The sequence below is a fragment of the Anopheles merus genome, chromosome 2L (assembly GCF_017562075.2).
Source record: "Anopheles merus strain MAF chromosome 2L, AmerM5.1, whole genome shotgun sequence".
Lineage (NCBI taxonomy): Eukaryota > Metazoa > Arthropoda > Insecta > Diptera > Culicidae > Anopheles > Anopheles merus.
In genome coordinates this window covers 51,396,480-51,423,205 of record NC_054083.1, presented here as the reverse complement: position 1 = coordinate 51,423,205, position 26,726 = coordinate 51,396,480, and the positions used below count along the sequence as shown (strand labels likewise).

The window sequence follows — 26,726 nt, the reverse complement described above, 5'->3', positions numbered from 1 at the left end:
ATACTATCTAGCCATCTAGTTAATATACATCCGGTGCTTTTCCAACGTACTCCAGGTAGGGACCGTACCCGTCTGGAGCATCTGTATATCATCACCATCCCGTAACAGGTCTGGTAGCAGTGGTATGAAGTTGTGGCTTACATCCAGGAAGCTTAACCGAGGAGCGATCAACTGCCGCAAACGATTCTAACACATTGTCGCTGTGGTGGTGACCTAAGAGGTTGGGGAACTTGTTGGCTACTTATGAAAGATCTCTTTAGATGAGTGAGAGTCCTCACACTTAAACAGTGACTGTGGCAAGATGACCATTCGTCCATCTGGAGGATAGGTCCACTGCTGTCAGAAGATTGTTGGCGAGATTCAGAGTCTTTAACAGTTTCAACACCTCAAACACGGTCATGTCCAACTGTGTTCTTCTTCTTCTTTGGCTCAACAACCACTGTCGGTCAAGGCCTGCCTGCCTGTATCCATTACTAGTGAAGTGAGCTTAGCTTTCAGTGACTTATGGGGGCACGATCTATTCGGGACTTAAACCCATGACGGGTATGTTGTTACGTCGTACGAGTTGACGACTGTACCGCCAGACCGGCCAACTGTACCAACTGTGTTCAGTATAGCATATTTTGCAAGTTAGCCCTGCGGCACAGAAGCAATTGCAAGCTGCTGTAGCACAGAATGAAGTGATAGTTGTTACTTCATATGTTATGATGAATGATCGTCAACGTAGATCAAATGATCGTCACCGTAGAATGATCATGTCTTTCAGTAACAAAACAATTCAGAACACAATTATATTATCCGAATTTAAATCATTTATTACAGCTCACACTTTGGACAATAACATCGCCGTCTTGCTGTCTTGCTTCCTTTTGAAAGATCGCCTCACCTCAAGGTGCGTTTATACAGCAAGCGGAATTCCACTTATTCAACGACATTGAGCCGTTGTAGTTCATTGTTGCACACTTTCGCGCAATTGTGACTATCAGTGGTGGATTGATAGTGGTAATGCTTATTAGATTTGAATACCTCTGCACCGATGCACAACGTAATGGGTTCTTTTCCAAGTTCAGCATGAACGTCGGCGACAGCTCGCTCGTGTACACCTCTGCCGGCACAAACTGCAACCGATTGCCCTTCAAGTAAAGGTAGTTCAGCTGAGGAAAGGTGCAGTTGGCTAGCGAAAACGACTCGAGCATATTATCCACCAGCTCAATCGATGTTAGATTGGGCAAATGTGTCAGCTCGCTAGCTGTAACCGTGTGCAATCGATTGCGGGAGAAATCAACCCCATTTAGCTGCTGGTGCTCCTGCAACTGTGCCAAATCGATCGTGCTGAGCTGATTGCCATCCAGGTAAATACGCTGCAGATTGGGCAGGTTTGCGCTCCTAATTGTAGGTAGCTGCTGAAACTGATTGCCTGGTAGATTGGCGGTCAGTGTCTCCGGAAGATTTAGCTGCTCAAATTCAATCCACGTAAAGTTGTTGCCCGGTCCTAGCTGTAGCTCTTGGAGCAGTGGGAAGGAAGTGGGTTGCGAGGCAAAGAGCGAATGCATACGATTGTGCTGTAGAAGCAATCGCTGCAGTGCAGTAAATGGGGCAAGCACGGCAATGTCCAGCGTGGTAAGCTGATTGTAATCCAGGTGCAGATCGCGTAGTGAGCTAACACAGGAAGACTCATGCACGGGCAGTAGTAAGCTGATGTGATTCCGCAACACCTGCAGTGTGGTCAGCCTGGGAAGATAGCACAGCACGCTGAGGTCTAGCAGGCGTAGGAAGGATTTTTCAATGCCGAGAAACTGTAGATTACTCAGATTGACGATCGTTTCGGGGATGTGGCGCACGGCACTGTTAACGATGTACAGCGATCGCAGGTGAGGGTTGGGCAGAATGGTAAGCCGCTTTAGTGGCGGTGCCGAAAGCAGCTCCAGCGTCTCAATGGCCAAACGAGGCGTTAAGGAGAGCGCCTGTTCGTGGTAGCTTTGGACGGAGAGTTCGGTGAACAGCTTGCTGGCCAATTCCATGACGTTTTGAACGGCAACAGGATCCGTTAGAAGGCATCGCTTAATGATCGTGGTTTTCGGCTTACCAATCGATGTGACCGTTTGTAGCTGGTCGATCCAGCTATCATTACCGATGGTGAAGGTGTTGAGTGTGCAAGCGTCACGATATTCTGTGCTGCATTTCGATTCGTCACTGGTAGTGGAACGAATGCACGAATAGACGAGGAGGAAGACTGTTTTTTTGGAGGTTTAAATGGGAGATGGATTAGTGAACATGTAACAGCACAGTTCAGGGTAGTGTGTAGTGAAGTGTACCTAACCTATGAACAACTTCATCACTTGTGATTGAAATCCATGCACCACTATCCAATTTGATGGTTGCACTGTTTGTCCCTAAATGGGACACCAAGTGTGAGATCGCGTTTCTCATCGCGCTTGATTACTGTGCTTCAAATGACATTCAGCGGAGCGTATTTCACATTAAAACGCAATTCATCGGGTTCCTAAGCAAACCGTACACCGACCGCTGGACCCATCCGTCTAGCAGCAAACCCCACGATAATCTACCAAACATCCACCAGCTCCACCCAATTGCCGCAGCGCGGCGCAGTGCTGATGATGATGCTCGTTAAGCGCAAAGCTCGGCTAAAATCCGTTTTCCAATCCAACGACCTTTTGTGGACGGGGACGGGTGGTCGTTGCGGTTGCTTTGCCGTTGGAATTTCGAAACACCGATACACCGGAGCCTTACGCTACGAGGAGCAGCTACACCTGATCCGTCGATTGCAGCGAAGGCCGGAAGTGGATTATATAGCGTTTTCCGTGTTCCGAGGTATCCGTGTTCTGAAAATCGAATCCTTTCCTCTCTGTTGGCAGGCTACTGCTACAGCCTTGCCGCTTGCCGGCAACTGCTTCCGGTCACGTAACTGGAAGTGATCCGCCGGTAGGGGTGATTCGTTCGAGGCTTTATAGCGAAGAAGCTTTAGCCAAGTACCATTCCTATCAGGAGGACTACTCTCCCCCCCCCTTCCCTGTCCGCGAGAAAGTTTATTTCCTACCAACAGTGCCGCGTGATGGTTGAACTTTCCGGTTGGTTGCCTTCTTAGTAAGAAGTTGAAGTACAGGGGACCCCCGTTCGTCGGGGACGTCGTACACACACACAGCAGTAATAAATACCGCAGGAAACAGTCGTAACCGAACTTCCTGCGGCTTGCTTGGATGTGTATCGACCTTGTAGAGGCGTAGTGGGCATGGTGACTAGGGAGCAGTAGTCGTCGTCGTCGTTCTACCAGCCTAGAATGGCGCATCGCTTACAGGGCAGAGAGGGCGCTCTATGTAGGATTATATCGATTACCAGCTACTTCTTCGCAACAAACACAAAATCAATGTCGCAGTGAAAGTGGCAATGGCAGTGGATGGGGAGGGCAGTGAGAGTAGGGCTTTCGGTTTTTATTTTCGATAATCATGGCATCGTTTCATTCCCCCGCGCCTCTCAAAAATACATCGCCTCGAAGCTTTCCAGGGGAACACCCTGTACAACCGTGTTTTTTTCCAAGGGGTTCGGTATCCTAACGACGGGCGCGCGCGCTTGCTGTGTTGTGTTTCCCATGTGTTCCCAAGTCGCCATGCCAAGCACGTGGTTATAATTTCGGCTCCAGCAGAATATGCCGCAATGTGTGGCGTGGCCTCCATGTTGCGGGCCTAATGAAGAGACGGGCGAACTTTATTTGCGACTTTATTTTTATTTACCTTGGGTCTTCTTCCACCCAAGGTGTGTGTATGTGTTGCACCACTGTGCCGCAATGTGTGTGTTTTCTTTTCAGTTTTTTTCTCTTTCCACATTTGCTCCGTTTGTTAATTTGACATTCCCGCAGTTCGGCACCCGGGTAATGGGCTGGCGACGGTATTAATAGAACACGGTGTGGCACGACGGTGCGCTTAGTTAGAAGTTGGCTTAACTTTGGGTCTGTTTCCGTTCTTCCAATTGCATAATGGGTGATAAGAGGGGGAAAGAGGGAGTGGGGTGTTTTGCTGCTCTCTCCAACTCCCCACTGGATGGGTGAAAAACTTTGATTGGTATTAAGGTGTGGTGGCGAGGTGTGAAGCCGAGCCTTGCTGCGGGAAACTTTCCACACAGCAGATAATCACTTGCTTCGCAAAACTGGTTAATAATGAATTTCGCAATAAAACGATTGTGTGCAGATGGGTTTAATTCTAAAAAGGGAGGTCGTTGGAAAGTGTGTGACAAACAACCAAACTCTTGTTAATAATCGTTTGTGTGACTTTTCTGTCTCAGTTAACTTGTAGTAGTATGTCATTGAGTATTGGAAGAGATTTGTCATTTTTATTAATTATTATTTTCCATCATGCCTGGGTTTTCATTATAAATATAAGTATACAATATTTAATAAAAGCAGAATTTTTTAAATTTCCGCACTTCCGCTCACACATCCCTCGTGGGGATCGAACCCACGACCTTTGGATTAGAAGTCCAACGCGCTATCCGCTGCGCCAGAGGGACATTTGTGGAGGGAGAAGTTGCCAAGCTATCGGGCGCATATCGGGCCGTGCTCGATATCTTCCAAAAGCGGAAGCAACGCACACACAAACACACGTTGGATTCGTTTGCTTTGCATTTTCCCCATTTTCAAGCTTTCCCCCGGCAAAAGATGCACCACTTCTCGTACGATGCGCAGAAAGGATTTAAGAGAGGGTAGCACACAAAAGCACACAAAACGGCGGCTCAGCGCAATCTGCTGCTTGACCGGCTGTGCAAACCGTAACTAATGCGGCAAGGAACACAGAGAGTAGTGACCACACTCTGCAGGCGGTACTAGTCTAATTAGATGACATTGGTGTGCTGGACCACCACCACCGCGTGTGGTTCGCTTCACGTCTATATTGGTCAGCGTTCGATTTATGGTCAGCAAATCGATTCCGGTCCAATGGCAACCGCGCGTGTGTACAACCCGAACACACCCTTCTTGGTCCAGTGGGGTTTTTTTGTTTCGTTGACCACGTTGACCACTTTGCTCTACATTACAAGCTGCACAGTAGTAGCTAATTGGTGTACCCTACTTCCTACCGGACGCTGGACAGTGAAAGGATTTACATAATTTCACATCCATTCCCACCGTTCGATGGGGGTTTGTTTACGCATCATTATGCATGGTAAGAAATGACGGACGGGCAGGACTGCCCGGCGTGGCCGTGCATCCTTTTTAAAGTGGAAACTGGGTTAAAAGATTACTGGGTGTGTGTGTGTGTTGAGGAAGAGATGCAGCGGATCATCCTTTTTTTCTTTTTTCTCTCTCTCCACTACTCTCTACTCATTCGCATAACTGGTCTTTGGAACCGTTTCTTTGGAACTCTAACGAACGTGGCGCATGTTACGCGCAAGCGATGCAATTATGAAAGGGTTTGCGTGTGTGTCTGCGCGTTTTAGAATGGGGTTACTACGATGACGGGGGCTTTGCCAATTAACGGCGCCTGAAGTTATGCACTTTTTAACCCCCCCTCAACCAACAGGCCTACTGCGCACAAGGGAGATGTATCCTTTCTGTTTTTAGAAGCGTTTTCTGCATGAATAGCGCTAATGAGTGTACTTTTGCTGGAAAATAAGAAACTTCCTTTGAAGTCTAGCTGGAAGCGATAGTTTATTTAGCAGGGGAAAAGGAAAACATCAATAGCAAAATGCACGCGAAATGGATTTACTTGTTCAAACACACACTTTTAGCACACTTTTTAATACCAATTTAATGATTCCGGTGCGGGGTTTTGTCTCACTTTCCAACAGTCTTCTAGCCCTCTAATTAGAAAAGCGAAAATGGCACCGTTCAAGCATCGTGTTGTACTGTTTCTCCTTCGTCACGGCAACAACTCATCATGCTCAATGCTCAACTGGCGAGCAAAAAAAAAAGGGTAAAAGAACCCAATTTTCCCATGCCACAATCGCTATTAGCAGGCAGCTTTATGCGCCAGCAAGGAAAAAGATAAGACACTCGGACTCCTTTCGCGCGCTGCACCTTTCGAAACAATAAAAGAAAAGAAAAGAAAAAAACAAGAACCTTCAAGAAAATGGTTGCAAAAAAGGCGTGTCCTTCTACCGTGATTTTCCCCCTCGCACACCGGTTGGTGTGGGGGAAAGGAAAATTGTAATTTCACCCAACACGCGAACTGTGAACTTTGAAGGCGAGACTGGCCAGAGGACTACCACCGACCCGTGGTAGAGGGCTACTATGCTGCCATGAAAATGGTGAACGGAAAATAGCGTATGCAAAAATGGGGAGCTTTTCCCTTTTCCTCCCCAATTCCCTCTCTCTCTCCTCCAAACTGGCCTTTGAGAGGGGCGATTGTGGTCCTCCTTTCCCCTTTTCCCGGCAGCTGCATGCATATAAATGCATCTTCTCACTGGTGCTGGTGGTGGTTGGTGCTGCATTTGGTATTTAATTTTTGCACCCTGTGTTCTCTTCCTCTTCTTCAGTCCCGGGGACTGGGAGGGACATTTTAAAGGCAACGCGCGCGTCATACCGTTGACCTCGGCGGTGTTTTGTGTTGTGTTTTTTTTTGCTTGTTGAGCTCCACCCGTCTCTAAGCTCTTCTCTAAGGCGTACTCTGTAGCGCACTCTATTTTGGGCTTGGGCTTCCTTTTCCTTCATACACTGGAAATGGGAGGAGAGGGGGGGGGGGGCGGGGGAGTTTTATGCAAATTTTAATCACTAGCTCGCGTGCTCCATTCCCATTTAACAATCCTTTGGATGGATGTGAACGAAGCGGGTCAAAGTCGAAGCCCGGATAAGGGAGATGGGGGTGGTGGGAATTAGGGTGGATGAATGGTCCTCCGTGGGCACTTATGTTGATTGTTGTACCGTCTCTCTCTCTCTCTCTTCTCTCACTCTCGACCGAGTGATAATTAGCTTCCTCCAAAGGGAGTAGTAGTAGCAGTAGTAGTAGTAGTAGCTAGATCGTTTGTGCACAGGAAGCAGAAGTTGCCACTCCAGGTAGATGCATGCGTTGCAATGCGATCGATGAGATTTGCAGAAGAGATTGCAGAACCTTTTGCGCTCGGCAACTTCTAGGTGCACGCTACATTTATCTTGTGTTAACCATTTACGTTGTTTCATCCTGATTTAAGGTTACATTTTTAAATATGTCCCTCTATACTGTATTACGATTTTCAATTTATCTCTTCCTTTAAACACTTCTTAAACCAATGCAGATCGCTCGTTGGTCCTTTCACGCCCATTGCGCTCCTCGGCGGATGCTCCTTGGTGCTTTGGAATAATTGTATGCGCCACGCTAGAACTATTTCCAATTACATTCCAAACCAACCCTCAGCTAAAAGAGAGACAGACAAAGAGAGAGAGAGAGAGTGACATAGTGCTCGCAGCAATTGCCCTCAGTGGCACCATCCTTGAATTCTCACGGTTTTCAGTTACCATTCCGCTGCCGCCGATGCGAACGCACGGTCGCCCGGACCCCCGGAAGTCGCTTAGCATAGGAATGCGAAGGCACACCACAGCAACAAGGATGACGCACATGTCGGGGGAAAAACGGGCGTTTTTTTTTGCACGTCTTCTCCTCTTCTTGCCGAGGTCGCTTCCTGTTCGGTGGCGTGGAATTTGTCACTGACATAATAACCCGGTTATTCCCGGGCCTCGGTTTCGGGTTTGTTTAAAGCAACGGGGTGAATGGAATCTGTCTTCTTTTGCTCTCTCTTTAGCTCTCTTTATGCTGATGTACGCGTTCAAAAGGGTTCAACAATGTATTTATCCTTTTATTTGGAAGAGAGACTGTTTGTGTGTGTGCTTCTTTTGCGAGAGGCTCTAAATTCTATAAGACCGTTAGCTCTTTACAGTGATTGTTCGCATCCTTGGGATGGGCTGTAATTAAGGTCTATCCTATCCGGAAATGGTTAAACTATTCACTATTGCTTGCGCGCCCCCGGAAGCCGGTTGTCGCTAAAGGGTTATCTTAATTTTGGAGTAACAGTGGTAGCGCTGGCGTTATCTTACAGGAACATCCATTCGTTTCGCATTTCACTTCACAGGAAATCGGTCCTTCGGGGTTCTTTCACCTTCCGGAACATTTCTTCTGTTTCTGGGAACTGTTCCGATTCTTCTCTTTTGATGTGTATATCATTCAGATAGGGGTGATAGAGGAGCGTTAAAAAGTAGGATTGCACTTCGGTTTGGGAAATTTGCTTTGAAATGCTTATGCCTAAGAGGTTACAGAGCGCCGAGGAGGTCCACATACTCCAGATTTTATGTTTAAGGGTCTGATATGACTGATCTACTTCTCTTCCAATAACCTATCCTGAAGCTGCCGAGGTTTTGCAATAGATATCCAACGCATTTTAAATCTCAAACTGAATCCAAGGAGTCCTGAAATTGATACAGAATCTGTTCCGGTAAAAGACTGATCTCAATCCTTTGTTCCTATCCTGGAATACACGTTCCTTCTAGTGATGGGCGAAATGGATCTGCAGCCGAATTTGGATTGATTCGAATCCGACTGCTTTCGGATTCGAATCCGGATCATCTCTGGTGTTAGTGGGAGGGAGAGCTCTTCGGGTTGGAATAATTCAGCCTCAGTTATGTTCAGCCATTTTTTATTGTTGTTAGTTGTTGGGTAAATTTCAGCATTTTTAACCAATTACGCTAAACAATTAGCTCATAACTACACTTGCAGTATACAGTGCCACTATACTCTATATATCCACGAAGCTACAAGCTCTAAATTTACTGTAAACGTTCCGATTTACCTATCAGACTCACACGATTTATTGTGAGCTTTCAGAAATAATTCGGATTCAATAAATGTTTAGTGCTTTTAGTACAATACATGTTACAAAAGTGCGCAATATAAAGCGCGGTGATTCTTCGGACTCGACGTACGTCCATCGCGTTGGAAGTGCGGAAGCAGAAAGAGGATGAAGATCTTGAGCTTGACGTCTGACATCGAGTAGGCCGGTGCTGCCAGAAAAGGTGCATTTTCTTCTGGTGTTGCCAATCGTACACGTCCTCCAGTTATAGGTTGGATGACAAAATCGTGATGTACACGGTGACCGTAGCAATAGACGATGCGCAATCTCAGATTGCGCATATATTTATCTGTCAAACGGATCGGTTTGATATATTTATCTGTCAAAAACTATTTACATATCTCGGACATATTATCTTGAAAATTTATGCGCTATCTTGGCGCAATCTGATATTGTATGGAAATGACGTTTATAGCTCAGGGTTGGCTACGCGAATGGACATATATTTTGATAAAACGAATATATGCGCAATCTGAGATTGCGCATCGTGTATTAATACGGTGACATGAGGTACGCTACAAATGTATTTTAGCTATTTAGCAAGCTATTGAACGTTGCTTTAAATTGTTTTAATTATTTGTTTGGAAAATATTTACACAATGTCAACTAATTGAGGAAATGGGTAAAATATATGTGGGAATGTTCGCTTACGTGTGTGCGCGCGTACAAACACAGCAATGTTAGCTAGGAGCTAAGGTTGTGATTGCAAGCTTTCTTTTGTAGTGTAACTATTTCGCACTATAGATTCAATAGGAGTCATTTGGATTCGATAGGCGTAATCTGCATTTAATCGTAGCCAATTGAATCTGTATTCGTTCGTAGCAGCAGGATTCGAAGCCATATTTATTTCCTGAGTCGGATCCGGATTAAGAATGTCCGAGTCGGAATGGATTTCGGAGCTCCCATCACTAGTTCCTTCCCAATGGCTGCATCCTATGCGGGTAATTCGGGAACACATACAGAGATAAATTGAAGAAGAATTTCGGAGAAACATTCAACATGAATGTATATTCTGGAAAGGAAATGGGCGTGGGATTTGCGAGACGATCATTCAATATATTGGCTGGTATTGGTTGAATCCGTTCGTAGCGGCGGGGTACGTCCCGACACTCATTTTTCTGACGTACTAGATGGTTGCTACAGTACTTTACCGCGGCGTTGTAGGACCGGGTATACGAAATGTGTTGCCATCCCTAGGATTCCGTGTGAGCGCCGTACGTTCCCGCTACGAACGGATTCAATGATACCAGCCATTAGATAGATATTAGAAGGTAACGGTGATTTAGAGTCATGCGTTGAAGAAGGTATAGCAAAACCTGTGCGCTTTCCTTGTTAGTATCTATAATAACTTCAAATCACACACGTGTTCGTGGTGTGGCAAGGTACAATTTGCCCCAATAGGCGATCACGCATTGAACGATTACGCGGTTACACATGTGCTAATAAACCCCGTGTCCATCACACACGGGGTTGGGATGTTAGAAAGCATTTTTGAGTCTAGTTTCGATAACTATTAACACACGCCAATGTACGTACCACTCGCTGCTACTACTACTACTTCTACTAATGTGAATGAGATAATTTAATGTACATTTACATCAAATGATGGGGGGAAAAACGATCAAAAACCATGCGTCCAGCCACTGAATGGCACAATCCGTGTGCAAAACGTTTGCGTTCACAGCGATGGGACGCTATTCCTCCGGTAAGCTCTATGTTCTGTGTCTTGCTGTTCTTGTGCTAATCGACCCATTGCTATTACTAGTGCTGTTGCTGACACTGGCAGTAATTGGCTTACCATGCCTTCCCCTATCGCTCGCCGTTGCCACCTGTACACCGGGCATGGCGATGACCTGTATGCTGCCCAAGCTCAACATGCTAACGGACGGCTACACCACACTTCGCAACATTCCACCCGCCACGTACTACAGTGTGCGGGTCGAGATGCTGCACCTACCGATCAGTCCCTCGGGCGCCTTCCTAACCCGCATGTCCGAGTTCTTCAGCAAGCTGGAGCTGTACGTATACCACGATCCGGTGTTTCAAATCCCACCCGGGACGTACCTCTCCAGCATTCAGGTGCTGGAAGCCCCATCCATGAAGCAGCTGCTGGTCGGTGCCGGTGATAACAACGTTACCGAGCTCATTATCTACACCTGCGGACTGGAGCGCATCCCTCAGACGATCGGCAATTTGCCGCTGCTGGAAGACCTTACCTTCACGGAGTGTGCACTGCGCAACTTCTCGCTCGGTGCGTTCGGCCAGAACCGGCGCTTGCGGGTGCTCGATCTGAGCCGCAATCAAATCGAGACAATCATACCCACGGCCCGCGAAATGCCACAGGCGATCGAGTATCTGTACCTATCCTCGAATCGGCTGGAAAACCTCGACATGGCCGCATTTATCGGGCTGCCCAGCCTATCGATGATTGATCTGCGGAACAACAACCTCGCGAAGATAGCGTCCGAGCAAACGGTCACCTGGTCCACGATGGAGATGCTGGACGTGAGCTACAACCGTTTGCGCACGATCGATCTGCAGTGGCTGTCGGCGCCGAACCTGAAGCGGCTAATCTTGAGCAACAATCTGTTCGAGAAGCTACCGGAACGGTTACGGCGCTTCCCCAAGCTGCAGCTGCTCGGCATGGGCGATAACAGGCTGGCGGGCGTGATCGATCTTGCCCCGCTGAACGGGCTGCCCGAGCTGAACTCGGTCGATCTGTCCAACAACCCGACGGTGAAGGTTCTGCGCAGCTCACGCCCCATCCGTCTGCCCGTGCTGGACTCGCTGTACGCGGAGTACTGTTCGCTGAATCGGTTCAACACGTCCGGCATTGATCTGCCGGTGGTCAGCTTCATCAGCTTGGCGCACAACAACTTCACCGCGGTGGCGCCGTTGGGACAAGCATTCCCCTCCATACAGTCGTTCAGCTTCTACGACAATCCGATACCGTGCAGTGTGTTGAAGGCGCGCGCGGAGCTGATACTGTCGGGGAAGTTGATCATGGGTATACCGCCCCTGTCGGCGAGCGAGTGTGCGAGTGGTTCGATCCAGATCTCCCCGTCGCTGCTGCTGTGCTGTAAGGCTTAAGGCTGGGTGACTTCTTTAACGAGAATAAAAAAAAATGGCTTCCTCAAAAGGGTATCGTGGGGCGAAGATCGTCTTTATTCTACGCAGCAAATGACACGCCCCGATGGGAGCTTGTGCGTGGAGTTCGTAGCGCAGCTCCTCCCAGGCATGGCCGTATCAACGGTCAGCTTAAACTCCGCTATGTACTGCTGCCACCGGCGGATGGTGTTGCAGTGCAGCGGATTTTGGAAGACGAACGCACGTCTCAGCTTGGGAAAGAGCTTGAACAGATCGGGCAACCGGGTGAGCCCATTGAGGGCGACTACCAGTGTGGAAAGCTTCGGCAGATCCCACCGTGCGTACTCCAGCTGGGTGAGCTGATTGTTGGACAGGTCCAGCTGTTCCAAGTTTGGGAGCAACGTACGACCCTGTCCCGTTACGATCACCTTGGTTAGCCGGTTGGCAGCGAGGTTGATGCGCTGTAGCTTGGTCCAACCGTTTAGGCGGCGCAGATCGACCACGGTTAGCAGATTGTTGGGCAGTGCCAGGGTGGTCAGATTGGGCAGGGTTTGTATGCCGATCGGTATGCGGGTGAGGTTGTTGTTGTCGAAGTAGATCTCGATCGCGTTCGGCAGGTTCCAGCGCGTTACATCCAGCTCGGCGAGCCGATTGCTTACGAGCTGCATGTACATCACCCGGGGCAGCGAGAGGGGACGTCCTTCGATGCGCTGGATGCGATTAGAGCCCAGGTCAAGGTACGTAAGCTGTCGCAGGGGTAGAAAGAAGGACCCGTCGATCGTTTCGAGCAGGTTGTTGGCGAGTGTAAGATCGCTTAGCGGGATGAAGAGGCTCGTGTTGCGACTTGGGATGAGCTGTGTGATCTTGTTGTTGCCACACATCAGGGTAGACAACTTTACACTGTTGGCCAGTGGCTCGAGACTGACGGACTCCAAGGCTCCGTTCTCCAGGGTGAGAGTGGTCAGCTGGGGTAGATTGGTCAGCGCACTCGGCATGGAGCGGATGTTCGATTGCTTGATGCTTAGCGTGGTGAGTCGATTGTTCGGGGCAGCCACAGCGATCGCTTGCAGTGGTGGAGCCTTCCGGAAACCGAGATCGGTCAGTGCGGAAACGGGCGGAATGCGTAAGATGCGCTCGTGATAGTTCTCGTACACGACTTCCTGCACAAACTTCGAGATGAGTTGGAGCAGTACCCCGTCGGGGTAGGGGGTGATCAGCAGCTTCACATCGATCTGAAACACTTGCGGGAGATCGCGCCCGGAGGTGCGCAAGCGTTGCAGTCCGTCGGCCGAAAGGTTGAGCTTATCGTAGACACATTTGGCTCCCTGCAGCTGGCAAGGCTGTGGGGCCGATTGAACGATCGCTGGTCCGTTTGTCCAGAGCCATAGGTTTGCTGGAAGAAGAGGAGCGTTAGTGAGAGAGAGAGTGAAAATATCCTTTTCGTGGAACTGATTTGGGGCGATTTGTTCTACCTAATGTTAGCAATAACGAGATGGTCCATTCGCGATTCACTTCCATGATGGTTAGTTCCCCAAACGAACGTCCAGAATGAGCTCGATTGTGAGGCTTTCGGGTGAGTTGTATCTGTTTTTTCGGAGCTTCATGAAGTGTCATTATAATTGAATTACCACAGCAGGAGTGTGAATTTGTGAAACAGGGTGAAGGGTTCCATTACAGGAGCGCTCCAAAACGATACAGTAATCAACAAACAGCATAATTTGTTTTGCCAATTTAAAAAATGCATGAATGAGCCCGAGCAGTTACAATAAGAGCGTGAGTTGATGAGTTTCTCGTTGGTGCGTGAGTTTATTACATTGCTCTTGAAGATTTTGAATAAGTTTGTTACGCAGATTGCATACGTTTGGGGGGCAACTGTGTTAGGGAGCCTTTAGATCCGCCTATTGGCTATGCAATATGCGCAGCAAAGCCGTTACAATTCTGGTTTGTTGGATCTAGCAGTCCTTTGGAGATGGCGCTTGTCACCAGTTGCTGTAACGAATTTAATTATTTGAATCAATCTTGAAAAAAAAACACTCTATGAAAAGCATCATTTACAGTAGTGGTTTGAGATGTTATTTTGTTGATCACATAGGATCGGGTTTGTGAGACGAAAGAGTAGAAAGAGTATAAAGAAGAGAAGAAAAAGTATAACATTACAATGGTGAAGGTGAAAAAAAGTCTTCATGTTTCCGCCCGGGATCGAACCGGGGGCCTTCCGCGTGTTAGGCGGATGTGATAACCACTACACCACGGAAACAGATGCTTGGGGAGGCAGTAGCCATTGCAACCGGTGCAGCCTGCGCTACAGTTTCCAATTACAATGCACAGCTTCATTTCTACGCAGTGTCGCTTTCTCTATCTGGGTTCGACTTGGGAGGAAAAACAAGAAAAGCGAAATGAAAAACGAGAGCGAATAAAAAGGAAAAAAAAAAACAGCTCTAATAATATAAATCACCAAAAGCACACACGTGTCGGTGGTGGGGAGGCGAGACTGGTGGGGGGGGGGGAGGGGGTTCGTGTCGTGTTTCGTGAAAGTATTTTTAGTGCCACCGGTGGTCCGGTGCTGCTGCAGCAAGGGGGGCCTGGCCTGGCCCGGGCCAATAGGTTGAATTTTGTCGCAACGCAAAACCGGTCAGCCCGATGATCGTGGTAGTGCTGGTGGTGGTGGTGGTGGTAATGGTACACTGCACAACGGGTACTGAAATATGCTTTAAAAGAGAAGCCCGGGAGAGAGAGAAAAAAAGGTGTGTGGAGAAGTCAAAACCCAAATCCCTCCCATCCTTCAGTTTGGTAGGGCATGAGGAAACGCCGAGAAGCGGGGAGAGATATATCTCTGAAGGGATTTAGTTGGTACGTGTGTGTGTGTGTGTGTGTGTGTGTGTGTGTGTGTGTGTGTTGTGTGTGTGTGTGTGTGTGTGTGGTGTGTGTGTGTGTGTGTGTGTGTGTGTGTGTGTGTGTGTGTGTGTGGTGTGTGTGTGTGTGTGTGTGTGTGTGTGTGTGTGTGTGTGTGTGTGTGCATCTGTTTTTACCACACCGTGTTGACGGTGTTGAAAAGCGATAAATTTAAAGCTCAGCAGCAGCACTGCAGCACCACAGAGAGCAGCGCGCAAAACAATAACAAAAAATTGGGACTCATGTTGTTTACGTGGTTTGAGCGGTTTTATTCCTCCCCCGTAGGCTGTTTTGCCACCGATCAATTTTGGGCGTTTTGTTTTGTTGGGATAGATCATGATGGTGTTATGGTGTGCGATATTGAACGTGAAACAACCGCGTTAAAACGGGCATAAACACACCGGAGCGGAGCTGAAGACGCCTAAAAGTATGCAGCGTTATTTTTAACAACAAACGCCTAATAGTAGGCAATTTGCAGCATTAAGCACACTTGTACAAACGCTCTCTGTGACACGTGCAGCGTGTGTTGATAGGAATGGATTTCTTTGCATGATTTTGTAAGCAAGTTTATTAAATTATATTTATCGTTTTTTTGTTTTTCTCTCTCTCTCTCTACCACAGCTCATCCATCCACTGGAGGGGGATTTCGTTTGCGAACGTTATTCCCCAAAGGTTTGCGAACGTTGGGGAATAAATCAGTTCTTCAAAGAAAGTTTGCGCGCCGTGGTCGGTTCTTGGTTCGGTTCGAACTCTCTGTCTCTCTCGGTGTGTGTGTGCTTGCGCGAGAAAAGCAGAAAACTTTCCACCGGCTGTGCCGCGCGTTAGTGTGCTCGTTACGAATCCGGTACGTGTGTGGACACACAGATCCATCATCAGGCGATGAATTTTTCAAAAGTTTTTCCTCGCTCGCTGCTTGCTGCTGGTTAGTACCTTGTCACAGATTGTTTTTTTCTCTTCTACTATTCATTGCCATTGAATGCCGGTTCAAAAAATTGCACTTGCAAACCACGGTCGCGGATTAGACAGCCAAACCTCTTTAGACGATAGCGACAGATAGCAAAAATGCATAAAGAAATCATAACGATGGTACGGTACTTCGTAACGCAAATTCATAGGAAGAGAACGGAAGAAAGATAATTTTAATAAAAGTAAGCAATACACAAGATAAAAGACGAAGATTCTTAGCAAAAAATAAAAGTTTATAAACATTCAATAAGTGTAGGTTATAGCTGAAAGGGAAAACGAAAACAATACTATCTCTCTACTGGTTCCGTTCAAACGTCAATCACAACAAAAATGTACAAATTAACTCAACCGGTTAAATATAATTATTGCAAAATAAAAGTAAAAAACAATCTTACCGAAAGCATTCAGTACGCTTTTGCCGAATTGCGAAAAGATGAGAAAAGGTCTCCTTTGAATCCTTCGCTGCTGTTACTTTTTCGATTTAAAATAGAAATTTCAACATGCTCCTGTTACCTTTTGGCACGTACGTTTTGCGAGCGGGACTCAAATTTCCATTCCAAAACAATCTTAAAATAAAATAAATAAAAACACACACACACACACACACACACAAAGACAGCCGCCGCCCATTGTTGGTTCAACCGTACACAGACACCGAATTCGGGCGTTCCTGCTAGTTCCGTTCCGTTCTGTGCGCCTCTCCCTTTTGGCCTTCTGACGAGGAATGACCTTTCGGAAGACATCATGAGAAACGATCAAATCGCCGTTTCCCAGCCGCGCTCGTCGCCGTACAAGAATCTCGTTCGGTCACATTCCAGTTGGGTTTGAAGGAAGGGGGAAGGTGTAGGAGGTTGCATTTCTGCACCGCACTGCACTGCAACAACCAACCCCAGGATCGCGCGCGCACACGCTCTGCTGGGTCGTGATTCATACATAAACGGGAATGTTCTCCACGATGCTGCCGGGCGCGCCATAAAGCCCGAAAAAAAAAGGTGAAACTCGGATGACTCGGCGGAAGGGGGCCCCCTCACCTCACCACAGATTAAAGCCAACAAGCGAACAACGGATCACATTCCAATCTTTCTTCACCTTTTGTATATGTGATATTTGTTAAAACAAAAGAAAAAAAGTAGAGTTTAACGTTAATTTTCGCACTTTAGTGTAAGTGAGTTTGTATTATCATTGTTATTATTATAATCATTATAATCTTCTCTTTCTTTTCGCCTCCGCGCTGACCATCTTAATACAATCCTAATACTAGCGACTGGTGCTTTTCTTATAAACATAGACAGAATCATAATCACACTCCCATTTTTCATGATACACTCCCCTCCACCACACAAAAAAGGGACAAAAGAGGTGTGAAGGAGCGCAGGGTGCTTCATTCTCCTCCTATTCGGAGTATTTATTGGATTAGCTCCTAAACAGGTTTCCTCTCTCGATTCTTGTCGTCGTCACCCTTTTCACAACTGAGATGAGAAGATCAAGCAACCGCGCTGGAGATCATCGCACACCATAGCAACGGAGCCTACACCACCACCACCACCACCACCAAGCCTTACTAAGATCGATCCCAAAACCCATTCTACTCGCTTTGCTTTGCACGTTTCCTCTTCTTCTCGGGGGTTCTTCTCCCATCGGTAGCCGTCGCACCCAGACATTGCTGTTGCCGTGCAGCTTCCCGATAATTATCCTTTCCCTGCTGAGGTGGAAGGCCCACAACACACCAACTTGATCCCTCTATTAGGCAATCCTTCGGGTTTTAACTCCCGACTCGCTTCTTCCATTTTTTTTTCCAATTTTCCTTTTTCACACAAATCACGGATAGTGGTAGTTGTTGTTAATGGCTCACTCTCTCTCTCTCTCTCTCTCTCTCTCTCTCTGTGTTGTTCGTTAACCTCTTCAGAAGCGGCGAGAAGCAGTAATTACTGTTACTGCGTGTGCTGTTTGTTGTTTGCTGTGATTTCTGCCCTAACCCTTTCCCACGTGTTGAATAGAGTCCCTCTTTTTCCGAGTGTGTTTGTTTTCTTTTTCCTTTTCGGAAGATTAAATAACAAGAAGAAAAAAGAAGGAATTGAGGCAAGGAGCGTTTAACGTAACCACAGACAGCAAACAAAACGGACCTTAATTAAAGCTGCTTGGTGGTGGTGGTGGTGGCGGTCGTGGTGGCGTTGTGTGTTGTCTACAGCCTACTGTGTGTGTGTTCTCCTGGCAACCCAATATCATCTCTCTCACACACTTTTGTGTCTATATGGCCCTAAGCTCCTCCTGCCCCCAATCCTTCTATCACGACTCTTGATGGTGGCGGCGGCTTGTGTCGATAATAAAGGTTAAAAGGATGACTTACGAATTAGTAAAACAAAACGTATTTACACACACACACACACCCGAATTGAAGCGAAAGCGCACTTGTCGTCTGCGTCTGAGATCTACTTTCCCTCTTGTGTTTGTCGATATAAATATATTCTGCAAGCTGCTCGTGTTGCTGTTTCCTCCTTATAGCACGCGCTCTGGTTCTTCTATCTATGCTGGTATCATTCTTACAGATGCTATTTGATTAAACCCCTCGACTCCTTAAAAGCTAAGCACTTAACAACGCCACACTGGTAAGAGTTAATTAAAGCAGGAATTCTAAACCAATTTAACAAAAAATTACTAAAAAAAACACACGCATACTGGTACTACGATATATCACAAAAGAAAATCATGTGTAAAAAAGAAATCCTTCGTTCCTCCTCCCATTTAGCTAGTTTACGTTTAAGGTTCCCCACTAATGGCACCAACTGCACCCACTTTACACTTGCCAGTGACAACCACCCTTGACTCGGCTTGTCCTCCGGAGATATTTAATATTGCCGCATTGTGACATAAATACAGAGAGAGAGACAGTTGCGAGATGTTAGCCACATTCACTTCAAAAGATCTTCCACACACACACACACTACAGTGTTTTCCAGGGGTTCTCATAGTTGTGGGACACTTCCTTGACTCTTTCTAATGGGAAGTGAACTTCATATGATCCATATTGGACTCTATGGTAATCTGTTTTGGACAGGCTCCTTGGAAATTCCTATTGGATTTGTCCAACAAGGATGCTGAGAACTCCTGGAAAACCCTGTAAAATTGCACAAAATGGAAGAGAAGGAGTGACCACTCTCGCTCTTCTTCTCTCTCTCTCTCTCTCTCTCTCTCTCTCTCTCTGTCTCCCTCGGAACCCTCTAATATATGCCTCTGGTGGACGGATCCCGACGGTTGTTTCGCGACGCACTCGCACCTCACTCGCAAATCTTCAGCGTAGCACAGCGCCGCTCCAGCTCCTCGTTGAAGGAGTTGTCGAACGTTTCGTCGTCGATCCACGTCTCGACCGTGCTGGCACTGGTACGGCGGGAGGAGCAGCGGGTCGACCGCCACACCACGTCCGTGTCGATCTCGTAGTGCTTGCTGTTCAGGTTCTCCCAGACGTCCGTCTGCACCTGGAACGCTGGCCGGTATTGCTGCTGCTGCTGCTGCTGCGGCTGATGTGGCGGAGGCGTCGACTGGACGTTGACTCCGGCCGCGGCAAGCCGGGCGAGATGTGCCGGCGAGTACTCGAACGGGTTCCAGTGGGTGCGCATCGGCTGGTAGGACGGTAGGGAGGTTTGCTGCTGTGACTGGTGCTGCTGTTGCTGGTGCGGGATCTCCACGAACGTGTGCGTCAGCGGTGCTTTGCTGAGTTCGCCGCGCACCGGGCTCGGCTTGGCGGACGAGTCCCACGGGCTTTTGGACACCTTGTCCCAGCCCGTCCCACTCGGCCGGATGTTGTAGTTCTTCCACGGATCGACAAAGTCCTCACTCTTCGCCAGATGGAACGGGGACGGGCAGCAGGACGAAGCGCTCGGCGGGCTGCTGGCGGCACCGTGCTCTCCTCCCCCTCCACCGTCCGTCAGCTGGTCGATCAGGTAGCGCTTGGTGCGGTCGTACTTGACCTTCTCGAAGAGCAGTGCCGCCGCCGTCTCCGCCACCGTCAGCCGCTCCATCACCGACGGCGTCTGTTCGGCCGCCGTCGCCGCCCGGTCTTGCTCCTCCACCATCGTCGAGAGGGTCGTTTCCTGCTCCAAGCGGGTCTCTCTCCTGCCGAGAGCGGATGGCCCCGTGGCGGACGTCAGTACCAGCTCTTCCTCTTGCCTCCAGTGCCCGTTGGCATCGTTGCCTCTTATCACCATATCGTCGTCATCGCATCCCTCGATATGGTTGTAGTTGCTGCGCCGATGTTTGCTCGCGGACAGGAACAGTGGCTTGGCAATGTCGAGCGTACCACCCTCCCCATCCCCGGACCGCATCAGACTCTTGCTGATCTTGTCCAACTTCGCTCCGATCAGTCGACTGCTGCTGTTGTTGCTCGCCAGTGTCATCGAGTCAGCCGCCGTCACCGTTTCGCGCCGTTCGCCTCCAACGCCTTCACTGCGATGGTGGTTTCCGCCTTCCACGATCGAGGGCGTGCTTCCGAGCGTACTTTCCTGCATTGTCCGCCCACCGCCATCGCCACCCTCCAGGGCCAACGGTCCGTCAAACGTCTTGGAGCGCAGTCGGAAGCATTTGCGCAGGTTCACGTTCTTGTTGGCGGTGATGTTGGTGCGCTTCTTCGGCAGGTTCTTCATGCTTCGGCTCAGCTTGTAGTTGTTCTGCGTCTCGGGGATGGGCGGTGGCGATGGGTTCGAGGAGGACCGTTCCTCCCCGAGCGGATAGAACGCACCGTGCGCGTCCGGGGCCATGCGCGTTTCCGCGGCCATCCAGCCCTCGACGGCGCCATCGTCCAGGACGGTTCCGTCCCGCGGCTGCACCTTGCACCGGGTCGGCGTGCAGTTCTTGTGCAGCACGTACTTGGCCGTCGTGATGCGATTGTTCAACCCGTGACCATTGTTGGTCGGTGACTGGTCGGTCCCACCGCTGCTGCCGTTCGTCGCCGAGACCGGATTGAAGGACAGTTTGCGAATAATCTGTGAAAGAGAAAGAGAAAATGGATCTCGTTAATTGAGGTGAATAACAAATAAATCAAACAACGCCAATTGCTACAATCAAACTCTCATCCAGCTTAGCAACACAACCTGCCCGTCTGATCCCTTGCAAAGAGAGACAAACAAAAAGTGGACAAACAAATCGCGAAGAACCACGACGACAGTCGCCCGAGAGAAGCCGTTTCGTGAGAAGTCATTTATTTCGACACGAGGCTGGGTCTTTAATCTCGGCCTTGTGTTGTGGCCCTTCTCGAACCGTTTTGAGCCGTTTTGAAAACGGCATGGTTCCTGGGAAAAAGATTGTTCGCGAGGTAACCTGTTGCTGTTACGGCGTTAGTGTCCAGCTGTCGAATTTGAGTGCGGCTACGGGCGCAATAGCTGGTGAAGAAGAAGTAACGTGGTTCCCAAGGATCTCGATTCCCACACCGGATCCGGTTGGAGTGTTTTCAGCTTCTTCTTCTTCTTCTTCTTCATCTTGATGCCACCAGCATACAACGGGAATGTCAGATTTGCTCTTCTTGCGGCTCCTCCCCTTTGCGATCCTCTCCCGAACGAACATTCTTACTTTGTTTCCTTCATGTTTATGATGTGTTTGTGTGTGTGTTTGTTGTGCGATGCTTCCCTTTCCCTCCCAAAAAGGAAGAGGAAACAAGATCCCAGAAAAGGGAACAACACAAAAAGAAGAAGACGGGGATGTTGTTGTTGATGTTTTTCGGCCGTTTCAACAGCGATTTCGTGCGTCCGCTCCTTGAGGAGATGAATCCTTGCAGGAACAGGAACAAACAAAGCACACCCAAACACGGGAAGGGAAGTTGAGACTGAGACGAATAATATTATTATTACACGCGCCCGAACAGTGAAGAAAAAAGGCGCAAAAGAAAGGCAAGAACCACCGAAAAAAAAAAGCATAATCACTCTTGGCCCATCTTTTGCGACGAGGAGGCCTTCTTTCCCGCGGTCGAAGAAACAGGCGACAACGACGACGACGACCACGACCGGCGACAACAATCTACACCTCTTCCAACCCGCTTCCTGCGTACTTTCAGGTGCTCTCCAGGTGGTGCGTCGTTTCGGTAATTGTTGCCGTTTTTAAAAGGCGTCCCCCCACCCGTGGACGGACGCCATCATCATTGTCGCCGCAGCAAAACGACAAAGGGGAACTGGCGGCAGCGGTGGGTACGTGCTGTGAATTTATGCAACAGTTTGCAATCAAAGCAAATGCACCAGCATCAACATTAAAAAAGGGCCCGTTGCAGTGGAATAAATGTTTGAGCAATTGTGTTTTATGGGGCAACTTTAATTTAAACAAGAGTTTTGGTACTTTCAAGAAGCGCTAGTAACCCACCATCTCAAAAACTAAACGGAGAGTTTTGAAGCGTTTGTTTTGCAAATGACGTACCATCATCCGGTTCGAAGGACCAAAAGTATTCCCCACTTTTGCATACTTGCAGGCGTAGTTGGCTAATAGCAAAGGCACGGCAAACAAATAAACACCTCATACAACTAGCGAACAAGAGTTGGGCAGGAGGGGCCCCAAAAAGCTCAAAGTAATCCTTCCCCACCCTTTCATCAGCCACGTGGGAAAGAAAGAACTGAAAGAAAACAGACCGGCGACGCCTGCGGACGCCGATCGGCCCCGATAAGGTCGAACGAAAGGGCATCTGGTATTTTGTGCTGGTTGGTTCTAGATGCAATTTGATCTTCCCCCCCCCCCCGTAAACCCGGCAAGGGTGCAGTGTATGCAAGTGAGGCAGCAGAGAGCCCCCAAAACGGGCCCCTCTTCCCTCCCGCTTTTGGGGTGCTCTGTTGCGCTTCCGAGTGGAAATGGCAACAACTCTAAATAAGGGGAAGGACCTGGGGTCTGACAGAACGGTGGGATGCCCATTAGCATCTTCCCCTCTCCACCGGTTCCAGTGGAGAGAAGGAACGAGTCTCAATCTCAGCCCACGTTTGTTCCGTGTTCTCGTGAGTGTGTGAGTGTGTAGCAGGACAAGAAATCCGGTTTCGGTGATGGTCCTGTCCTGGCCCAGCAACCTGCCAGCGTACGTTCACATGAGAACTTCACTCCCTTTCTTTCTCTCTCTCTCTCTTTCGCTTTTGCCACTGATTCTTAATGTCCGATTATGCCGATGCCGTGTTTTATGTTGATGCTAATGCAGCGGAAGGTTTGGGCAGTCATCATGTTTATGATGCACCATCACGACGGCGATGAGAATGATGATGTTGCACTTCAGCATGGGAAAAGTTGTTCAATTTTGTATCTTTCTTCGCTCGCTCGCTCGCTCGCCTGCTTGGTTGTTACGTTGCTTGGTTGCCAGCTGACTGCTGTTGGTGTTGTGTGTTTCTCGGTTTACGGGTAAGCCAGCAGCAGCAGCAGGACCTGAAGCCGTGCCACACAAAACGGAGGCAAAGCGCTAGATAAAGGTAAAGCCAACATTTATTTACCATTATGCAAGCAACAAGGGAGCGAAGAAAAGTTTTCCAAAGCGCGAACAATAATTGTTATTGTGCGGCTGGCGCTGGCTGTTGTGGAGCGGAGCAGCGCCTTGTTTTTCCCGCAAGTTGTGAATGAAGACATCTTGAAAGGAGAGCTCAAACATACACACACACACACACACCCAACAGAACTCAACTCCAATTAACTTTTGCTTCATCGCCTTGATGGGGGTCTCGCTGGCAACGCTGTTAGGGCGCTGGAACGCGCGTTGCTGGTAGTTAAGAAGAGCAGACAGAAGAGCTTCCCGGCAGCGTTTTTTTTCCATTCAAAACGGACTCCTTCCTTCCCTCCCGAGTGCGGCAGGATAGCGTGGGAAAGATAATATTTATCCGCTTTTTCATCAAACACAGCACTTCCACAGCAACGACACACAGACACTTTCCCCCATCGGTATCAGCAGCCGCCACCACGGATGAAGCACAGGATAATCATCTTCTCCGGTGAGTCACGAAAGTGATTTTTGGGGGATAGGGAATGGAAGTTTATGCCGGGGCGGTTTCCGCGTCGTTTTATTGCACCTTTTTTTTTTTTTTGGTGGTGAGCGACTGAGCCTGACTCACCATCAATCGGCACTTGACGTGTTTCGACGTGTTTCTGGACTCGACTGAAGACTTTTCGGCAAAACGGATCCAAATATTAGCACAGCCAACTCAGACCCAAAACTTGCAAATCCACCGACACCGACTTGCTGCCAAAAGTTGGCGTCGTCTAGCAGTCGGGAGACGGGGAGGAGAAGCAAAGGCAGAGTGCAATTAACCGGTGGATGGATGATGAAGGTTGCACGAAGAGTTGCGGGAAACAAGCGCAAACAAACCACGCAAAAAAGGGGTTTGTGCATTGCGAAATGGGTTTTTGAAAATGGTTCCCGTTTTTTTTAAGAGCAAGACTCCTTTTTTCTAGAGAACTGCCCTGTTCCGCTGCCCCAGAAAAAAAAGGATTCCTTTTCTGTGAATGAACAGAACGAACTGGGGGCTGCTGTATGTGGTTCCGCCGTCTCGGTTTGCCCAATCGGTTTAAGAAAGCGAGGGACGGCTCTCCCGCGTTGCCCTCCCCCTTTTCTAAAAATCGATAGGCAAGGCACGCAACTAGAACTCTTTCCTTTTTGTTTGTGCGTGTTCCATCTTTCTTACGTATCGTGCCGAATGTTCGGCCTAAAGTTGATTTCCACGACGCTAATCTTGCAAAACGTTCCCGGCTTTTTTGCTTCCTTTCGTTCGCTCGTCGTGGCGTACCCAATTTGACACACACACAACGCAAAAGTAACTCCCTCGTTCAAGTTGCCTTCCAGGAAAATGGGGATCTTCTGGCATATCTATCCGAGCCGATGGGAAAAGGGATTAGATATCGCCAATAAAAGGGAACGATACGGCAATTCTTCCCCAGTTGATTTCCCTGTTTGAAATCAAGCATTCAAAATCCATATTCCCGGAAGAAAGGGGATGAGAATGGAGATGAGGTGAAGTTTTGCGATTTAAGCAGAGCAGTAGGAGGAAGTAGAAAGACACCATTTTTTTGGATATCAAAATAAAGGAATTGAGCTACAAAAAACTTAATTACTAGGTTGTGATACCGGTCTGTTTGTGGTCAAAGTTAATATCCATCTCCTCCGTGTCATAAGCGAGCAAAAAAGAAAAGAAGGCGCATTCCGGCGCTTTGACTCTTTGCAATTGTTGCTGCTCCCGTCCGTCCGTCCGTCCGTCCGTCCGTGATCGATCGATCCGTGTGCTATTCTCCAACAACTACAGCGGACATACAGCCATACCAGCACCCGAAACACCGAAACACCCTGTGCGGAGAAAGGTGAGCCTTTGTTAAATATTTGATGATGCCTCAGCTCATGCAGAGTAGCAACACTGCCCACCATGCTGCCACAAAGTGTGTATGTGTGGAGCGCTTCACTTTTCACTTCACTCCGATGAGGGGAAGGGTGGAGGTTGCGTTGGGCAGGGAAGCGAAACGGAAGGCGTTGTGAAAATGCATTCAATGTCATTGTCGATGGAATTTCCCAACCCGCGCACCCAAGGGTGTGGGCTGTTCTGATTCCAAGCATCATCGTCCTCATCGTCCCAGCGATGGAACAGAGTGTGACGAACTGTTGCGCGTCTGGTTGGATGCACTTGCTGCTGCCGGTTGTGCTAATGCAATAAAGTTTCAAACTTCCGGGGGGATGGTGGCGAGTTTTGCTGTGGATGCAAATCAAGCGAGGGGGGTTGCCGTGAACAGGGAGGAAGATGGGCAGTTGCGCAGAGCGGACCGCTGGACAGGGCTTACAATTGCTATTGTGATGTACTTATCTCATCGTTCATATCAAACGTTCGATGGGGGCGAACATTTCTAGAGCTGGTGAGGAATTGATGCGCCGATATGAATTCGCTTGAACAGCGTAGTAGGTAAACGCAGGCACTTTACAGCGAACACCGGACGTGGTATCAAAGCCCAATTCAGATCTGATAAAAAAACCGAACGATACATACTGAAACAAGAGCTTCTCTTTAATGTGGATTTCATCAGTAAAAGAAGAGCTCGTTTGTTCCTTCCGCGAAGCTCTCTCTAACGTGTGTTGTGTGTTGTGAATTGTGGTTGGCGGTTTTGTATCCATCCACTCTCCTCACTGGATCAATAGCTAACGTGCGATTGATGACTACTCTGTACAACACTTCCTTCCTCTTCTACGTCCTCCTCGCATACATACTTCGTCTTACATTCCAGCCGCTTCCCCATCATCGGGAATTTCCATCAAATTTCTCCAAATTTTAAGCGCACTCCGTTCACCGTTTTCCCTGAACGATTCATCTAAATGACATGCCACGGTGCTGTTGCTCTCTTCCCCCTTATGCTACCGGAGGAGATAAGATTCGGTAGTGTTCTGGGAGAGAGGCAGCAAAAGCCAGCCACATTCCCACCATGACGTAGAGAGGTTGGCTACAGGCTGAGCTGGTGAAAAAAAAAAGAAAACAAATATCCGAGCTTAAATTCAATTTCACATGCCGCAGCAGCGAGGGGGAGGGAGCCAAAACCATAGGCTACCGTTTTGCTATACAACCCACACACATAGGAGAAAAAAAAAAACCCTTCTGGTGTGTGAGAAAGTGTCCCAAGCGTTGACATCCTGACGTCGATCATTACCAGCGTTGTCCACAGAATCCCACAGCCCATCAGCACATCGACGACCCCTATATATCGAATTGAGGGATGCGAGACGTGCGTGGATTGGCTCACGACGACCCCTTGGCCTGACAATCTCGCCCCGGGACATCGAATCCCTAAATAATAAGCCCTAAGCCAGCCAGCAGCATGCCGGGCACGAGGAATCGACTGTGAGAGCGTTTAGTGTGAGTGTTTTTTTATTTTACTATTTGGCTTTGGCTTTGGTTTGGTAGGAAGCAGGTGCCCCTTGTCCCTTGATGTGTTTTTTGTTGTTGCTGTTGTCTCTCTCCTTCTCCTTTTCCTTCTTCCTTCCCATCCCA

The 26,726-nt window shown here is 48.5% G+C and overlaps 4 protein-coding genes and 2 non-coding genes across 9 annotated transcripts in view; 1 reads left to right on the top strand and 5 right to left on the bottom strand.

Moving 5' to 3' along the window:
• Positions 1-541: 541 nt before the first annotated feature.
• LOC121591724 (leucine-rich repeat-containing protein let-4-like) lies at positions 542-3,546 on the bottom strand. Of its 2 annotated transcripts, none has more exons than XM_041912578.1 (2): positions 2,316-3,546; positions 542-2,233 (listed from the first exon to the last, which is right to left on the bottom strand). In XM_041912578.1, the coding sequence occupies exons 1-2, from the start codon at positions 2,428-2,430 to the stop codon at positions 888-890; spliced, it is 1,461 nt and encodes a 486-aa protein (XP_041768512.1). In that variant the 5' UTR covers positions 2,431-3,546; the 3' UTR covers positions 542-887. The 2 variants fall into 2 exon arrangements, with proteins under 2 accessions (XP_041768512.1, XP_041768514.1); XM_041912580.1 differs by having other exon boundaries at positions 2,321-2,420.
• A 902-nt stretch (positions 3,547-4,448) lies between these two features.
• On the bottom strand, positions 4,449-4,521 carry Trnar-ucu. Its single transcript has one exon. It is a non-coding gene; the product is annotated as a tRNA-Arg (tRNA).
• Positions 4,522-9,296: 4,775 nt separating this feature from the next.
• Positions 9,297-12,030, top strand: LOC121591725 (receptor-like protein Cf-9). Its single transcript, XM_041912581.1, has 2 exons — positions 9,297-10,528; positions 10,589-12,030. The coding sequence occupies exons 1-2, from the start codon at positions 10,471-10,473 to the stop codon at positions 11,911-11,913; spliced, it is 1,383 nt and encodes a 460-aa protein (XP_041768515.1). The 5' UTR covers positions 9,297-10,470; the 3' UTR covers positions 11,914-12,030.
• Positions 11,958-13,571, bottom strand: LOC121592371 (leucine-rich repeat protein SHOC-2-like). The gene is made up of 2 exons (XM_041913772.1): positions 13,383-13,571; positions 11,958-13,303 (listed from the first exon to the last, which is right to left on the bottom strand). The coding sequence occupies exons 1-2, from the start codon at positions 13,522-13,524 to the stop codon at positions 11,988-11,990; spliced, it is 1,458 nt and encodes a 485-aa protein (XP_041769706.1). The 5' UTR covers positions 13,525-13,571; the 3' UTR covers positions 11,958-11,987.
• A 523-nt stretch (positions 13,572-14,094) lies between these two features.
• Trnav-aac lies at positions 14,095-14,167 on the bottom strand. The gene has a single exon. It is a non-coding gene; the product is annotated as a tRNA-Val (tRNA).
• Positions 14,168-18,292: 4,125 nt separating this feature from the next.
• Positions 18,293-26,726, bottom strand: part of LOC121593644 — a 33,290-nt gene continuing 24,856 nt past the window's right edge. For 2 of the 3 annotated variants that reach the window (XM_041916206.1, XM_041916207.1), the window contains one exon: positions 18,293-20,744. In XM_041916206.1, coding sequence (XP_041772140.1) covers positions 19,044-20,744 — 1,701 coding nt within the window. In that variant the 3' untranslated portion in view covers positions 18,293-19,043. Of the gene's footprint in view, positions 20,745-23,819; positions 23,929-26,726 lie in introns of those variants that run through there. The other variant, XM_041916208.1, reaches the window with a different exon arrangement.